Consider the following 17059-nt stretch of genomic DNA (forward strand, 5'->3'; position numbering starts at 1 on the left):
GTTTTGGAAGAGACCCCCTTGCCCTAGTGTGAGCTTTGCATTTCTTGCAGGTGCTCAGCAAGCTTCATGATTAGATCTCTGGTTATCATTACCCAAATGGAGGGGGGTGTGTGAACCAGCATGCAATGCACATCAGGAGGAATATTTTACAGAAAGGGAAATGATCGCACATACATGAAGTTGTACAATGGAAGACACATAATAACATGTTTCTCTTCTACCCGTTAATAAAACCCTATTAGCTTGCCATGTTGGTCAGTAGCTCAATTGGGTTCAGTTACTTGCATGCTGATAACTCACTTCTCTGAATAACTGTTCATTTTATTAATGCATTAATGAGCGCTTCGCATTGTCCTTGCAAGGATGAGAAAAATGAGAGGAGCAGACCGTGAGCGTAGGATGACAGTGCCCATCCATGGCTGAAGCGATGGAGTCTGGATCACAGAACTCTGTCCTGCAGCCCAGCCGTATGTCTGCTCATCCTGGAAGTGGCCTAGGACTCTGGTGTAAGAAAATATTGTGAATACACTGAATAAATATTAAAACTTTTAAACATTAAAAATAAACTTTTACATTCAAGTGGAAGGACAACTAGATATTGAAGATGGAGCATTATGATTTTCTGATCTGACTTTATCACAAAGACCAAATAATCTTTCCTGTGATTTTGCATAATTGCAGTATCAAATTGCAAATGATGAATTAATACTTCCTCTGTGGCCTTGTCAAGAAGCAGTATTGAGATCAGTGAAAGCTGATGCTAACTACATGTACGAAAAAAAAATGAAGTAAGCATCACCAAGATCATTCTAAAGCTGTATGGCTTGTTGTTTGACAGAGGTGGTTATTCAAAATTCAGCTCACAGAGACTAAAAGATCAGTTTAGCAAAACTTGGCAGAAAGAAATAAAGTTTAAAAAATTAAAAGAAACATTTCTTATTTCTATTCATTTCCTTTCTTGTCGTTTGACTTGATACTCCCTCAAATGCCTCACTATCTGTGGATTCACCTTTGAACAAGAACTGTCAGGTTTCTCTTAAAAAGCTTTTAGAGTGTTTCAAAATTGAAATAATTTTTAAAATACAATATTTTAAAGTATAATATTGCTCCTGAAATTATAACTCTTTCAGCTAGTAATAATTTTACTTGAAAATCCTCTTTTTTTTAAGTGCTGCACTTGCTCCAGGAATTAAATTTTTGTTTACTACCTTATTTAGTTCCAATTCACTATCCACTCCACTGGGGTCTGTTAGAATTGTAGAATTACTTATCTGCTTCACTTCAGTTTGCTTCACAGGGGGTTTGAGCAGGGTTTTTTTAATTGCTTCCCTACTATTTCAGACGTCTGGCTCCATATGGTGATGTGCATAAAAATTTGAATTTGTTTTCTTCCTGAAAAGCTACACATAATTACTTATTAACTAGATTAATCTTTTCTTATCTTTAGAACATTCTGCTGATGTTTTCCGAGCAGCAAGCAATTATTTTTTTTTCCTTTTTTATCTAATCTGTAATAAATAATCTAGCATGCCAGGGTAATGCATTTCACCTGAGGATCTCAACTTGATTTGTGGACAATAATTAATTAGTTTCACAACCTGTCTTTAAAATAGGTGAAATTGGAATGCAGCCTGCCAGCACACAGTCGTTAGCAACGTGTTGCACCATTAACTGTAGCTGCTCTATAAGCAGGTGGTGTAATCCACTTCTCCTGAGTATCACTGAAGGTTCCTGCTCAAGTGGCATCATGTTTAAAAAAATAAATAGTTAAAATCATCTGGTTGGTTTGTTTACCTGGTGTTCAGATGTAGTTATGTGCCATACAGTCATATGGCAGGCGTACATTATGTCTGTAATATCTATTGCAGAATGGTGATCTGATGTCATTGCTGTTGCTTTTGTTAGCAGCCTAAATGTTACTACAGGTATTTGTCCAGGCATGGTATTTTTACTTATAAATGCATTTTATTACATCATGTAGCTGAACTGGAAAAAATTTAAAGATGATCCTGCGGGATATATGTAAGGTGAACAGGGAATTTGTCGGAGTTTAACCCTGAGGAAACTTCTCATTATTCATCCTCTTCTATTTATACAGGAGGATCGTTGGCTTTCCTTCGTACTGACCCGTCACTGACCTGTGACCAGTAATTTTAAACAGCCTGAATTCTGTATTTTTCTGGTTTACCTTACTCATATTACTGCTTGAATTGAGCTCCTTAAACAGACTTAGGTACATCTGTATGGTTTGAAATTAGTGGCAGTGAAGTAAATAGTATCTGTGGCAGGAAGCAAAAGCTTTATTGTAAATATCATAAAGATATGGTCATAAAATGTGCAATAAAAAGTGACATATTTTAAAGTTTGCATAAAATGTGCAGGAACCCATTTTAAGCCCACATATCAGTATCCAAAATCAGATCTTTTTTTTTTCCAATCCCAAATTTAACTGAGTTTGATGTTCTTGAACAAGGGAGGGAGGGACAGGAAGGAAGGAAGAGAGAATTAAGGGAGTGAAGAGGGAGAAGGAAAGGAGGGAGGAAGGAGGAAGGAAAGGGAAGGCGGTGAGAGAAGGGAGGGAGGAGGGTAACAAAAGTAGGCCATTATTACCTGTAATTTATAGCAGGCTTGCTTGCGCTTTTGTGACAGCAGTATGAAAATCTTTGATATTGTTGAGTCCTACAAGCTGCTAGAAATACTTACACATGATCAAAATATTTTCACAGGACAACTGCTTTAAACAACAGGCCAGTAACAAGTCCTTACGTTTGTGTACCTCATGTGTCTTACTGACTCTTAATCACATGTATGAAGCTGAGTACAAAAGCTGTAATCTTGAAAAAGGATGAAATAAGCAGTATTTGAAAAGATTTTTTTCCCACTTACTTTTCCCTAAATATATGATTAGCCCTTATTTCTGTATTCAGTGACTCTTGTGCTGGTTTTCCTTTCAGAAGTCAGGCTGAGCAACCAACTTGGTCATCAAGCTGGTTTTGAGTATTGAGCATGAGTGCTGTTTCCCTGACACCGAAAGTTTAATTAAAAATGACCAACAACAGGGCAAGGGAATTCCTTTGCTGTCGTACGTGTAAACCATCTAAGTCTACTTTATTGCAACGGACTGTAATGTTCCTTCTTAACCTTTATAAGACAAGGAGATCATCCCACTTCTTTCCAAATACTAACAAGTCCTCTGTTGAGGACTGATTTTTCAACTTTGGCATTGCCTTCACTACACTGTGGACTAGGTTTTTTTTTTTAACCAAAATTGCTTCTAGTCTCAGTTGGGGTTCTGTGGACATCTAACAATGTCTTAGAATCATAGAATGGTTTGGGTTGGAAGGGACCTCAAAGACCATCCAGTTCCAACCTCCCTGCCATGGACAGGGACACCCTCCACTACACCACATTGCCCAAAGCCCCATCCAGCCTGGCCTCGAACACTTCCAGGGAGGGGGCATCCACGACTTCTCTGGGCAACCTGTCTTTTGCAAGGACTTCTGATTTTTTATTCCTCTTCTATATTTCTGTGACATTTTCACTAGCAGTGTTCCTTAGGATTATGAAATTTACCTTTTTGGACTAACCTCCAACAACTAATGATATAATTAAGGTTTGTTTCTCAGTATTAAATATAATCAGGTCATGCTCATTGGTCTGTAGGCTTCCACTAATTTGAAATTTAGCAATTAAATCTTTTTTTTTTTTTAATTGGGCACTGACATCGAAAACAGATTTGTTTTCTCTTGGATGCAATGTCTTTTATGTTAGAAGATAATAATCTTCTAATGAAGCTCTGTTGTTTGCTGCAAGGTCCCCCTAGTGTAAGGCTCACAGACTTACTGGTACATGGCTTACAAGTCCTCCACACCTGTATGTTTTTATTTTTCCACATATTAAAATGTTTGATAGGCCATCACCAGGACATCCTTGTGGACTGTGGTTAACATACTGCATATAGGCGTTCGAAAGTCTGTCCTTCTGAATCGTAAGCAACTCTGAAACACATCAGGTTTGTGTGCTGACTTGAATCCACCAAAATCTCCCTGCACTTAGAAAAGAAGTGTTTCCTGCTTCGAAACACTCATTTTTATCTACCTCCATTATTTTCCAGGGTCTACTATGGAAACACTGTTTCCACCTCTGTATTAAGTCCTTGCCACTCTTTTTTGATTCTTTTCTTATGTGCTCAATGTACCTGTAGTACATATTAATTCCTATAAGTAACAACAAGGGATTTCAGGCGGCATTATACAATTGAACAATATAGTTACATTTTATTAGAAATTTTTTATCTGAATTACATATATAGTAGCAGCAGCATTGAACCCTGTTTAGGATATTTTAAAAGTGTTGTTTATTTATAAAATGTTAATATTAGATATTCGGCTCTTCCCATTTAATTTCAGAAACATATGTTTACTATTAAAGTCTCAAGATGACAGTGCACAGCTCTTGAATAAGCAAACTTAAAAGCAAAAGTATTCTTCCCAGTCTAGAAAAGTGGGTCTGAATCATCTCATCTTCCTATAAATCTGCCTTTGACTAAGAGAATATTTCATTGTTTCCAAGTGTCTAATTAACAAATTCCAGCAAAGTTGCCTACTTTAAAGAAATGTTGTCTGTTTTTATCATTTAAAGTCTGCAGCCTGTTAGTGTTCATTAATATTGTGGTTTTCTATACATTGTCTAGTGTTTTTAAATATGTAAACTCTCAGGAAGTGGGGTTCAGTGTTGACAATGCTTTATATAGGATTCTTGGAGGAAACTGAGTGGAGCAGTGGGACTGAGACTGGCTCAGAACTTCATTCCATTCCCAGCCTAAGAAACCCCACCAAAATATACTCTTAAAGGTGGCAAAAAACCCAAAATCTTTTCTCTGTCTTGAAGGAAATCTCAGAAAGAGCCCTCAGAAATGTTGGCATCCAGTCTAGCTTACCTTGGCATGAGGAATATTTGTAAGCAGAAGCAATTTGAATAGACATTTTTAGTACATTTTAAAAAATGTTTTTGTCCCTTTGCATTTTCCCCCCAGGGTTTAAGATGGCTATTTTTTTTCCCCCATGTTCCTAGTTGTGTATGGCAAGGCATGGCAGCCTTTCATAGTTTCAAGTACTGAAAAAGTTCTCAACTGGTAGTCAACTCATACTTCCCTTGGCCAGGTAGAAGCTAGCCAGGAGCATCTACTGCTCTTACTAGTACTCCAATTATTTGGTGGAAGTCTCAAAAATGAGACTGGTCTCTGAGGTTGTTATATGAGGTTTTCAATCCTGCACTGCAGATCAAAAAGTAAAATTTGTTAAGAGTTTAGTTCTAATTACTATTGGCACTTTAAAAAAAAAAAATAAGGCTTATCACATGGCTGTGCATTGTTTGTTTCTGGGCAGTCACTAAGTAATGCACACATGGGTAAATGAATACTACTACTTACAAACAAATTTAAAATAAAAAGTATAACATTATAATATTAATTCAAGTAGCCTGAACATTCCCTAAATATTAAGGGATCCGGTGAGAACCCACATATTAAAGCTGTTAATACTCTTTTAAATAAAAAATTATTTCTGAAGAAGCAAGTCTTTGAAATTCATCATAGAGAAAGCAGGAGGCTAAAGAAGTACCTTTTATTTTTGTCATGAATTTCCATTCTGGTATAGCTGAGTTGTAGGCTGTCAGAAAATCCTGGCATTTCCTTTCTGTTTGCTTTCCTCAGGAAAAGCTTGGCAGCTTCCCAAAATAACAACTGAATAAGAACATTCTGAAGAGCTAAATACAAATATTAAAATCCTGCTGCCCAACCAGCTGCAGCACACATGGCACTGAGAATAGAGCAACGACATCAATGGCAAGAGAAGAAAGGGCAGCGTAAGCTCCCAAACACCCTCCATCCCTCCATCATGCCAAGGATTTTCTGTGCTGCCTTACGTGCTTCTCTGTAGGACCTCTGCCCGCTTCTGTTCGCAGTGACAGAGCACAGCTTGCTTGTTAAATACAAAAGTGGTTTAGCTATTGATGGGAGCATTGCAAACAGAAAGGAAAGCGTTAAAATTGAACATGGTGAATGCTTGTTGCTTTAATCATGCATGACGGTTCTTTGCAGATTTAGGTAAATCTTTTCTTGTCTATGGTGTGCCAGTCGCTGAGCAGCAGCTGTTTCTTTGCAGATCCCTTCTTCCAAGGGTTAGGTTTATAAAAGCTTCTTGGAAAGTCCCCATGAAGAGTCCCCAGAATATCCCCTTCCTTCCTCTCGTCTCCATAACTTGCTGAAACTTGATTCTGCATGTGCGGAAGTAAAGCTTCAGAGGAATTATGGCCTCTGCTGCCAGCCGCAGCGAGGTGGTGTCTCCTGTAATTCGGTCAGCTCAGGCTGAGTTCTTACTAATCCTTCAGCCAGAATAACAACTACCAAACCCATAGATATAGATCACATCTAGAGAATTAATGTCGCTCACTCCCATACGTTTTGCAAGATACTCACCTGTAAAATTCCCAGTTGCGTGAATTTGAAGAGGTAGCACCGAAGGTGTCATTTTAAGATGGTACATATATGACTTGCTAGCTCAGCCTGCAATAGTTTTCTGAAAAGTAATGCAGAAGGCTACTGTATATTTACTTTCCAGAGGAAATTATCTTATCTGCACTTCAGAGAACTTTTCTTTTGTGTTGGTTTTAGTTTCATTTGTAGAAGAGCTAATCCTGATCATCTGATCTGCTTTATAGAGACATGGTGAACTGCACAAAAGTTGCCAAATTGAGCAAAAGGCAGAATTGTCAGGTAGTTATTAGAAAATGGTACATCGAAAAAATGGATTTTCCTGGTGTATTTCAAAGTTAAATCACATTCTTCATCAGAGCTGCTATTTCCACTGCCGTATCGTTCTTTGCTGACAGAATCAGAACATTTTTCCCCGCTACTGATAGCTAGAAAGTTCCCCTACCACACCTCTGTTTTACATGCCTTGGACAGAACAGATGAGGCTTCGCCATGTGGGCTACACGGTTAAACACAGTTGAACTATTTATATACTGCTTTATGTGGTTACCTGCATTCCTAATCTTCTGAAGATAGTTTGCATTGTTTTCCCATATTGGTTTGCAGGAGATTTCTAGAATTTTAGTTTACCTTTTGTTTTCTGGACAGTGATTCTTTTCTTTCATTGATGTTGAGCATGTCTAACATCCTGTTACAGAGAGAAGCTGATGAGGTTATTGAAGACTGCTAATGTACATAGTGATGTTAATTTTTATTCCATTTAAACTTAGTTTTCACCTTAAAATGCTTACTTTGTGTAGGTGGTATATGACATGATAAACTGAGGCTCGGCGATCAGAACAGAAGACGTATTCAGTTCTGAGCTGTACACTTTGTGGCCTCAGAACTGGCAGTGGAAACATTCTTGTGGAGCAGGGAAGGAGGATAGTGGGGGTTAGGAGAGCTTCCTCTGAGGTAGTGTAGCTGCCTGTTTTGGTGAAGTGCCAGACTTCACCCTCTAGTTAATTAAATTGCTTTTAAAGAATGCCATAATGGCAGAACATTTCAAAATACACTATATGGTTTTGGTCTATTGCTTTCTGAATGCAAAGCCAAGTTAAATACATTAAATATGATCTCAGGAAGCCAATTTTGGTGATAATATACTACAAGTAGTGACGTTAACTTCATGGAAGTTGCATAAGTGTAAATCATCTGAGTATCTGTTCCACTACATTGCCACAGTAATTGTAGAAGCATGGATCATACTCAGATGTTTGATCACTATTTCTATTATTGTATCTAGACTCTGTTTATAGAGGAGGGCTCCTCGCTTTGTACTGCTTTTTGATGCTTAATCTCAAGACTTCTGATGTGCTATGTGAGAACTCAGCAATTCAGCCAGCCTGCAGGTGACCTGAGATACTCAGGTGCAACTCACAGTGGTTTCAAAGTATGTTATGCAATGGCAGGATGTGTTGTGCAAAGCATTTCAGGACTGTGTTTAATTTTGAAAATTAATACGAAATTAATAATCTATGGTTTGAGAAGCACTCTGTTGTTAGCAACAGTGCCAGAAAGTAAGGATATCGGATGATTTATTAGGATGCTAATTAGAAGGAATACAGAGAAAATGTCCGAACAGCCAGGGATCAGGCTAGGAAAGCTAAAGCTCTGACAGAATTAAATGGATTTGACGGATGGACTACTCTGTAGATAGGGCATTGGCTGAACGGTCACACTCAGCAGTCAGCGGCTCCATGTCCAAGTGGAGACCAGTGACGAGTGGCATTCCTCAGGGGTCGGTACTGGGACCGGCACTGTTTAACATCCTTGTCGGCAACATGGACAGTGGGATCGAGTGCACCCTCAGCAAGTTTGCCGACAACACCAAGCTGTGTGGTGCGGTTGACACACTGGAGGGAAGGGATGCCATCCAGAGGGACCTTGACAGGCTGGAGAGGTGGGCTCGTGTGAACCGCATGAAGTTCAACAAGGCCAAGTGCAAGGTCCTGCACGTGGGTTGGCGCAGTCCCCAGCACAACTATAGGCTGGGCGAGGAATGGATTGAAAGCAGCCCTGAGGAGAAGGACTTGGGGGTGCTGGTTGATGAGAAGCTCAACATGAGCCAGCAGTGTGCGCTTGCAGCCCAGAAAGCCAACCGTGTCCTGGGCTGCATCAAAAGAGGTGTGACCAGCAGGTCGAGGGAGGTGATTGCTCTGCTCTCTTGAGACCCCTCCTCGAGTACTGCATGCAGCTCTGGGGCACTCTTCACAGGGCAAGTGCTCCAACCCTGACCATCTTGGAGGCCTTCCCCTGGACATGCTCAGGAGATGTTTAGTGATAGATGTATTTGCACTGTTGGGATTGGCCTGTGCAACTTCTTTCTATATAAGCCTTTGAATGGAATTAGTTTCTGAAGGTAAGAACTATATGCGCAAATATAACGCATGTGAAAGGGCCCAAACTAGCGACTCCTAGGAGCAACGCCTGGCCCTATATCATGATAGATCAACAGAACTGAGCATCAGCCTCCATTTACAGTCTCATAATTTCCAGTGTGGTGTCCTGTTACCGTGTTCTTAAACTCCTGCTTTGCAAGAATCTGCATAATTTAGTAGGAAATTTCAGCTATAGCTGTTTATTTTAACCTTCAAAATAATGCGTGTGTCTCTCTTTCGTGAATCTAGTCACTAATATTTTGAGTAGGAGTGAGTCATTTCCTGAACTTGGAGATTATTAAAAACTTTTAAGGAATGAAAAGAACTTTGGATTAAAATTATGTGATACTTTAGAGATAATGAGCTTTTAAATGCTACTTTGCTTGATACTGTGCAAATTAAATAAAATACATCAGCTTACCAAAAAAAGTGTTTTAAAATATTTGCATAAAAATACTGCTATTCAACAAAATTATACTTTTCTGCCTATACTTAAATGTTTCTATTGCAAGCCATATTCTTGGTGTCAAGATACTAGTAAGAATAACAGAATATAGCTCTATTGGTGCCTTCATTTAAGTTGATAAAACTATCAGCTGTATTAGGAGTAATTTTCCACTTATTGACTTCAGGAGATTTTCTTCTTCTGTAAGGATGTCATTGAAACCAAACTTGAACCTTAAAAAGCATTCACCACTTTAAAAAAACCAATTGTCAGATAAGATTATTTAAATTTGATTTTTGGGGAAGAAAACTAGTATAAAAAGTTGTTTTCTGCACTGGCCTCACTTTTAGTTGATCCCTGAAATATGTTCTTCTAATATCAAATCAAGCGGTGGTATTTCACTTTTGCTGTGCATAATATCAATGTTTCTGCTCTGTCAAATGTTTTCTCCTCCTTGAAAGTATAAAATTTTTGATCAGGGTGATAATCAGTTTCTCAAGGTTTGGGAAGTTCTCCCAGAAATCTGATGCTTTCAGCTGAAAACTGCTGCACCCATCCAGTATCCCCTGCATTGTTGGATGATGGCCTTTGTATTTCCTATAAAAACATTGGTGTTTGCTTTTCAAAAGACCTCTGCATTTTGGAAAACAAATATGCTTTGTAAAGAAAATGGCAGTTTATAAGGAAGCCTACTGTATGACACTGGACTGTTCTGCCTTGGAGGATTTTATTGACACAGGATAGCATTGTTATGCCCAAAAGAAACAGAATCTGTGGAATAGGCATTTTTCTGACTTATTTGCTGCAATTTGAATTCTTTCAGTTTCTTCTTCCTTGCTGGATTTCACTCCTCCTTCTTACAAGTATCAGGGTGGAAATTAGCTCTGCAATTGCAAGAACAAATCTAAAACCACAGTAGTGAAATCTTTTCTTCCAAAGCTATGCAGCAGGTAATGAATCCTGCAATTGTTATTACAGCTTTAATTAAAGATAGATACACATTATAGAACACCTCTTTTGAAGTAACTGCCTAGTCTTGGTCTCCTTAATTAATCAAAATTTGGGACCCTGAATACCATATTGGCTTTTTCTTTCCCCAAGCTCTGTACTCCCTTTTGCTGCAAAGTAGGCAAATGTATGGGGAAATGTACCCCCCCCCAAAAAAAAAATGAAAGGAAATTTAATACATTTAAAAGCCAGAATATTCTATGACGTTTATAGAATCCACTCTTTCAACATCAAAATCTATAGTTTATGATCAAACAACTAGTCTGATTTATAGAAATCAGTATATGGAAATGACCATATAACTGTAAATGGCTTTTTGTTTATCAGTGTATATTGTATGCATTGTTCAAGTTTGGCACTCTTCTTCCTCCAGCAATTGAGCCTAATTATGTTTGTGTTGACTAGATTAATTGAGTGCTGCTAACAGAGAGAATGAGCAGGCTAATAAGGGCATACAACAAGAATCATCTTTGGTTTCCAGGGAACGAAAAAATGGATGGCCAGTTGGTTGTCAAATCATGACTGTGGCTTTGCATACATGTCCTTAAATCTGGTGAGGATTTTTCAGCCAGCACAAGCTTTAGGTTTCTAAAGGTAATCCATATTCCAACTCTGTAAGTGAAATCTACTTTTTCTTGCAAGACTACTTTGATGCTTTGCAGAATTAACTCCAAAATTAATAAGCTAAATGGTTTAAGTGAAGACAAAGTGGGTTACTTGTGAAGACAAAGAGGGTTTCCCTGTTCTTTCCCAAGTTACGATATATCTGCATAGTAGTGCACATGCCACCAACTTGCTGGCCTGCTTGCTTATGGATTTATTTCACTCCTTCCCTCTTCATAAAGATAGATATGGTTGTTCTAGTCAGTGTCGAGTTTTAGGTTTTATTACTCAGTCTTGTTTTTCCTTTTCTGTATATTGCCAGTGTATTAGTCTCTGCAACCACAGATGCTGCAAACAAATTAGCATCTTAGATACCTGCTATAGGAAAATGCTAGAATTATTTTTGAAGTATTTACTATTGATTGTGAATATTTTATGTATTCATGTCAGAGTACGCTAATGAATCCATTCAGAATTTGTCTTACATTTAAATAGAACCTTGAATGTAATGAGCATCTATTTCTTAAAGAGCTGAAGAAAAGGAAAGTTTAAGAAGAAATTAGGGAGTTCATAGGGAGCGGGCACAGGTAATGAAACAGAACTATTTGAAAACAGACTTTCTTCTTTGGTCTTTTTCCTTCACACTTGATCCGTCCTGGCAGATTTCTGCTCAGACATAACTGAAACAAGACAGATGAATAAATAGGGTTGCCATGTTCAGTTAACATTGCGTATTTCAGAAACAAGACCAAGCAGAAGGTGCAGTCTGATAGCCATGAAGTCCTTAGAGTCAAGATAAACTTTTGTGGTTTTCAGTCTTTCCTTTAAAATTTAGATGAAGAAATATAATTTGTACCATTAAAAATCACATTTAGGTTTTATTTTCAAAAAGTCAATAAAACAAATGAGGTAGTACATGGGCATATTACCTAAGATTTTTGAAAGAATTTAATTATTTCATGCTATTCAGTTCCTCTCTGACTGGTGGATTTGTAGCATCTTTTTATTGCCAGGTGACATGTTACAGTAAGGCCAAGTCCTTTCATTTTTACTACTTCAGGAGCTGTCTTTTTACCTTTCCTAATGACATTGTTATTTTACTTTTATTTTTTGTAGGTCAGCTCTCATTAATATTTCTAGTGGTTTAGGTTTGGCATAAGTGAGTCTTTTCATTCTAAGCAGGTAGGATTCAAAAATGTAATTCAGATGACTGACTGGAGACATAACTTTTACCTGGGTGTGTGCAACAGCATTTACCGACTTTTGTGATTGAGGTAAATGTTTCAGTTCCAAAATAAGATGAGTGATTGTAACTTAACAATTACACCATTAAAATTGAGGCGCAGATAGTTTAAAGATTAGTGAAAATGGTAAAGCATGCTCACTATCAAGCCTGCTCTGATACCTGTGAAAGGCTTTATTTGATTTGAATTTGCACCTGAGGCATCTCATTGAAACTTTTCATGAAGACTCTAGTGGAGAGGAATACTATCTTTAAAAATTACAGATTCCTCTTCTCCCTCTCTTACTCGCTCTAATGCTGCAATACTAGTTCTTTCCAAATTGCTAATGATATGTCAATAGCATATCCTCTCCAAAATACCATTAGCAGGACATTGATTTTCCCAGTCAGAAATACTTTATCGCCATAGGTTGAAGGGCATCAGTAGCTGGCATTCAGCACTCTAATCTTCTTGAACCAAGCTCTCACCAGCTGAGGAAGTTTCATCCCAGTGAGAGTACTGAATCGGTCTGGATCCTGAAGTCCTCAACTCCTCCAGCTTGTCAATGTCTGCTCATTGGCTCCTTTGAGCTCTTGAGCCATTAGCTTTAGAGAAGATGATGAAAGATGAACAAGTCCCTTGTACAAAAACATTACCTGAAAATGTTTTTATGCACATGGCAGTTACGATGGTTTAATTTTTTCCCACTGTATTCATATTGCTGTTTTCCCTTCCCTTCTCTGCCACTGGATTTCCCTTTCCTCATATAACAAACCACTACACACACCCATGACACAACTTTTTGCCAGACTTTGGTACTTGTGACAAATGTCACACAATCAATCACCTGACTTCTCAAAAAGAAGATCCAGTGGTCTTGAAAAGCCTTCCAGTTTAAGTGGTACCACATGGAAAATACTAGAACTTTTTGATGTGTAAAAAATATTAGTGTGTTAGCTGCCCAGTGCAAGCTTCAGTAAAGAGTTTTATATATGCGTTTATACAATACAATAATTTGTGTCTTTTCTGTTTTATTCAGGTCATTGCCATCGTTATGGATATGTTTACAGATGTGGATATTTTTAGAGAAATTGTGGAGGCATCTGCTAGAGGGATTGCAGTGTATCTCCTGCTTGATGAGTCAAACTTCAGTCACTTTTTGAAAATGACAGAGAAACAAGGCTGTCAAGTTCAGAGGCTCAGGGTAAGGCTTGCTGTGTTCTTGTGCATGAACATTCACTACTCATTGCTCCGCAACCCACTGAAAAGGGACCATTATTCAAAAAGTGATTATAAAAAACTGCTTTTTCAAATTAACAATAAGTTATAAATAGGTGAGCTCTCAGTGGAACCTTCTATACAAATGTTTTCCTCTTTAGAAAGATTATTAACTTTTTCATGTGTCAGAACAAGGGTATTTAATAGAATGACAGAATTTTTCATATAATATTTGTAAAATAATTTTCCATTATTATGAATTTAGGAATACTGCATGTTTGAAAAACTAGGCTTCTTTTTGTTTTCTCTTAAAGTAGCCTGCAAATAGAGTCATAAAGCTTATGTAAATTAATAAATTGCATACTTCATTTTATGATCTTTTTTTAAAGTTATTGTGTATTAAAATACTTGAAAAGGCCCAAGATTCTATTTTATAAGTGTTGTCCTGAAAATCCATATTAGCATGTCTGTCTGCATCATGTCTTAGAGAGTATTACTTTTATACATGAAATACGTAATTTTATCTTCTAAGAAAGATAACAAGAAGACTAATGTTTACATTTTTCACAAGATGTCCTGTACCGCCCTAATATTTAACAGGGATAAGAATGCAAACTGTGAGCTGCACTGACCTGAAGTAAATGAGCTTCATAAATACTTCTAGATTTACTGTACTGTAGATAATCTAGCACTGACAAAGTTCCAAGGACATTGCCAGAGTTTACTTGCAAAGCTCTGAGCACTGCCTTGGCTAAACTTCATATAGTTCCATTTGCAATTCCTTGTTTCTGTAACTAGTGAGGCCAGGCGAAAATATTATAAAATATCTTCCTAGCAGCATCCATTTTAAGAACGTGGTCCTAAAATCAGGTGGAGATGTGGTGTGTTTGTGAGGATAAAGAGGACTTTTTGGTAGAATTTTGGAGCAAGCCTGTATTTTATACCAATTTTTGCTCTGGAGTGTTGACTTAGGTCCTTAAAAATATTCCGCACCACTTTCCATGCTTGTTCCTTGTGTATAAGTGTGTGGGATTGCCCTCTGGTGGCCTCATACACAGAGCTATGGGAACTTTTGGAAAGAAAATATCAAAAACATGTTGTGGTTCTGTAAACACTGGTCGTGATTGCCTTCATGAAGTCAGTATTTGGCAATATTTCCATACTGTGGAACTTGGGATACCACCACTTGCTGATTACTTGGTTTAATTATGCCATAGAGGTTGCCAAAAATGCTGTATGTCTTTTTACGGCATGAGTTTTATCCTCTCAAAATGAAAGAAATTAGGAGCATGCATTGCAAGTGATAGCTCAAAAAATGCCATAGTATGCATTTTCCAATTAATTCTGTGCAATGTGTATCTACAGCTGTTTTGAAAGCTTAACTTCTTTCGGGTGGATTCATGGATGTCTTTTTCATGTGGTTTTATAGACCTACAGGCATTTATACTGTGGTTGAAAGAATTAATGTACATGCATTAGAGTTTATTTTGTATGGATTAGTGTGAATTGGAGAGCCTCGGACTTGGCCTCTTCAGTGGCATTATATGTTTCTGTTTTGTAAAAATGGAAGAAATAAAATACATTTTTACTTGCAAGCTTTACTTTGAGGTTTATCAGAAAATGAGAAATATATGCCAAAGAGCTAAGCAGTAATCCTGTTGTGTGCTGGGTTTTCAGTTTAGCTTGTTAGAAAGTTCTTCAAATTAATGGTCTTCTCATCCAAGTGCTACTCCCAGTGACTGTTGCTTGAGAATAGAAGCTTACTACTCCCGCAGTAATTTTCCTGTGCCTTTCTTGAGGATGAAGAGAAACTGCAGGTGACTATGAAAGAACAGTCAGTACTTTGGAAAAGTTTTCTTCTTTTCCCTCTTTCCCATTACCTCAAGTTTCACAAAAAGCCCCCACATCTTCAACTTTTTTGTGCTCTTGGCTTTCAGTCTTCCCCTTTGTTCAGTGAAAGCAGGAAGAGGACAGCAGTGTATGGAACTATTGCTTTTCCTCAAGGTGTACAGCCTGCCCAGAGAGGTTGTGGAGTCTCCTTCTCTGGAGATACTCAGAACCCACCTGGACACCATCCTGTGCAACCAGCTCTAGGTGATCCTGCTTTAGCAGGGAGGTTGGACTGGATGATCTCCAGAGGTCCCTTCCAACCCCTGCCATTCTGTGATTCTGTGATTCTGTAGCTGTACCAGCAGCATTGGTCTTGTTATTCTCTGCCATGATTTGGTTCAGTCTTGCAGGAGTCTGGCAGATGCTCATCACACCATGTACTCATGATGAGTTTTTGTAAAGCTTTTCTGACTCAACGCCTTCTCTGGCTCTTTTTCTCTTCATTTGAATCAGTAAAAAATGAGATGCAGTGATGAGCGAAACTATTTTTTAATTCAGATTCATAATTCAATAGTCTTCTGTAAGGAAAGAAGAGGATTTTATTCATAAATCTACATTAAATGTCTATGCAGACAGTTTTCCTCATCCATAGTCTGAGTGCATATTAGGGCATGTTTCCCTCTCTATTGAAAGATGTAACTGAAAAAATGGATAGAGTATATATTCTGTGATTATTTTGTGAATTCTGTATGGGAGAATATGAAATCAGAGGTTTACCAGGAGTTTTTTGAGTCTTTCCTACAGCATTTCTTCTTTCGGGTTGGTTTTTACTTAATGTTCACCTTAACATCACCAGTGGAATTCAAATCAAATAAACAATTCCTTTCTTATACTTTCCCATTTCTCCTTCCTCAGTTTCATTTATCTGTTTCCTGACTGTCCTACATTTTTCCTCAGTAATTAATGTTTCTTACCTTTTTTTTCTCTTCTCTACCTAAGCTTTTTTTGATTAACTTTGTCACTGGTCTGACTTGTTCGGTCAGCAATTCTTTTGCATAGAAAGATGAAGAGTTGTTACAGATTCAGGCCTTTTTCAGGTGATTTTTCAAAAACTAATAGCTAAATTTTTCGAGGGATGCTTTTTTTTCCTGCTACTGACAGGTGCTGCAGCATACTGTGAAATAGATTTGCACTGCAGAATGCAGCACTAAGACAACAATCCCTAGAGCCACCAGAATGCTCAATGCAGAAACTTAATTTTGGATTAAAATCAAAGAACCAATGTAGGCAATGTTGTTTAGTGCCCAAGAAGTCAACCAAGTTCCTCAGCCGATGCCAGATCTTCATGTTTTATTTGATATGAGGTGAGGTATGTGGCAGAGGCTCCGTGCTCTGCAGAAACCTATTTTTACTTCTGGCAATAATGAAGAATCATCTTGCTACAGGGGGATGTTGAAAGCAATTTGGCAGGAACTGTTTATCACCTGATACTCCTCTCAGTATTTTTAATGAATTGCAGGAATCAGAAAATAGAACCACTAATGAATTGATTTTACTTTCGTTTTGTGAAGTCTACTCCCAGATATGCATGCTTAACTGCAAAGAAGGACCTGCTCTTGAGGCCTGATTGCAGTCTGTTATTTCTCACCAATGTTATCAAGATCATCAAAAGTTTTCCTGTATTTCCAAGTAAAAGTCAAATTTGGTTATTAAATAGGTATGTACAGCATGGTGTCATACCTGTGAGCAAACTTCTGTGCCAAGGGACCCCAGACTCCAATGAAGTCACTGAGATTTTGTTTTCAGTGGTCATTGGATC

General features: G+C 37.9%; 1 protein-coding gene across 1 annotated transcript in view; it reads left to right on the forward strand.

Annotated features, from left to right (window-relative positions):
- The window catches only part of FAM83B (family with sequence similarity 83 member B), a 51733-nt gene that overhangs the window by 20848 nt on the left and 13826 nt on the right, over positions 1-17059 (forward strand). The window contains exon 3 of the mRNA XM_054819067.1: positions 13232-13396. Coding sequence (XP_054675042.1) covers positions 13232-13396 — 165 coding nt within the window. The remainder of the gene's footprint in view (positions 1-13231; positions 13397-17059) is intronic.

The sequence above is a fragment of the Grus americana genome, chromosome 3 (genome assembly GCF_028858705.1).
Source record: "Grus americana isolate bGruAme1 chromosome 3, bGruAme1.mat, whole genome shotgun sequence".
Lineage (NCBI taxonomy): Eukaryota > Metazoa > Chordata > Aves > Gruiformes > Gruidae > Grus > Grus americana.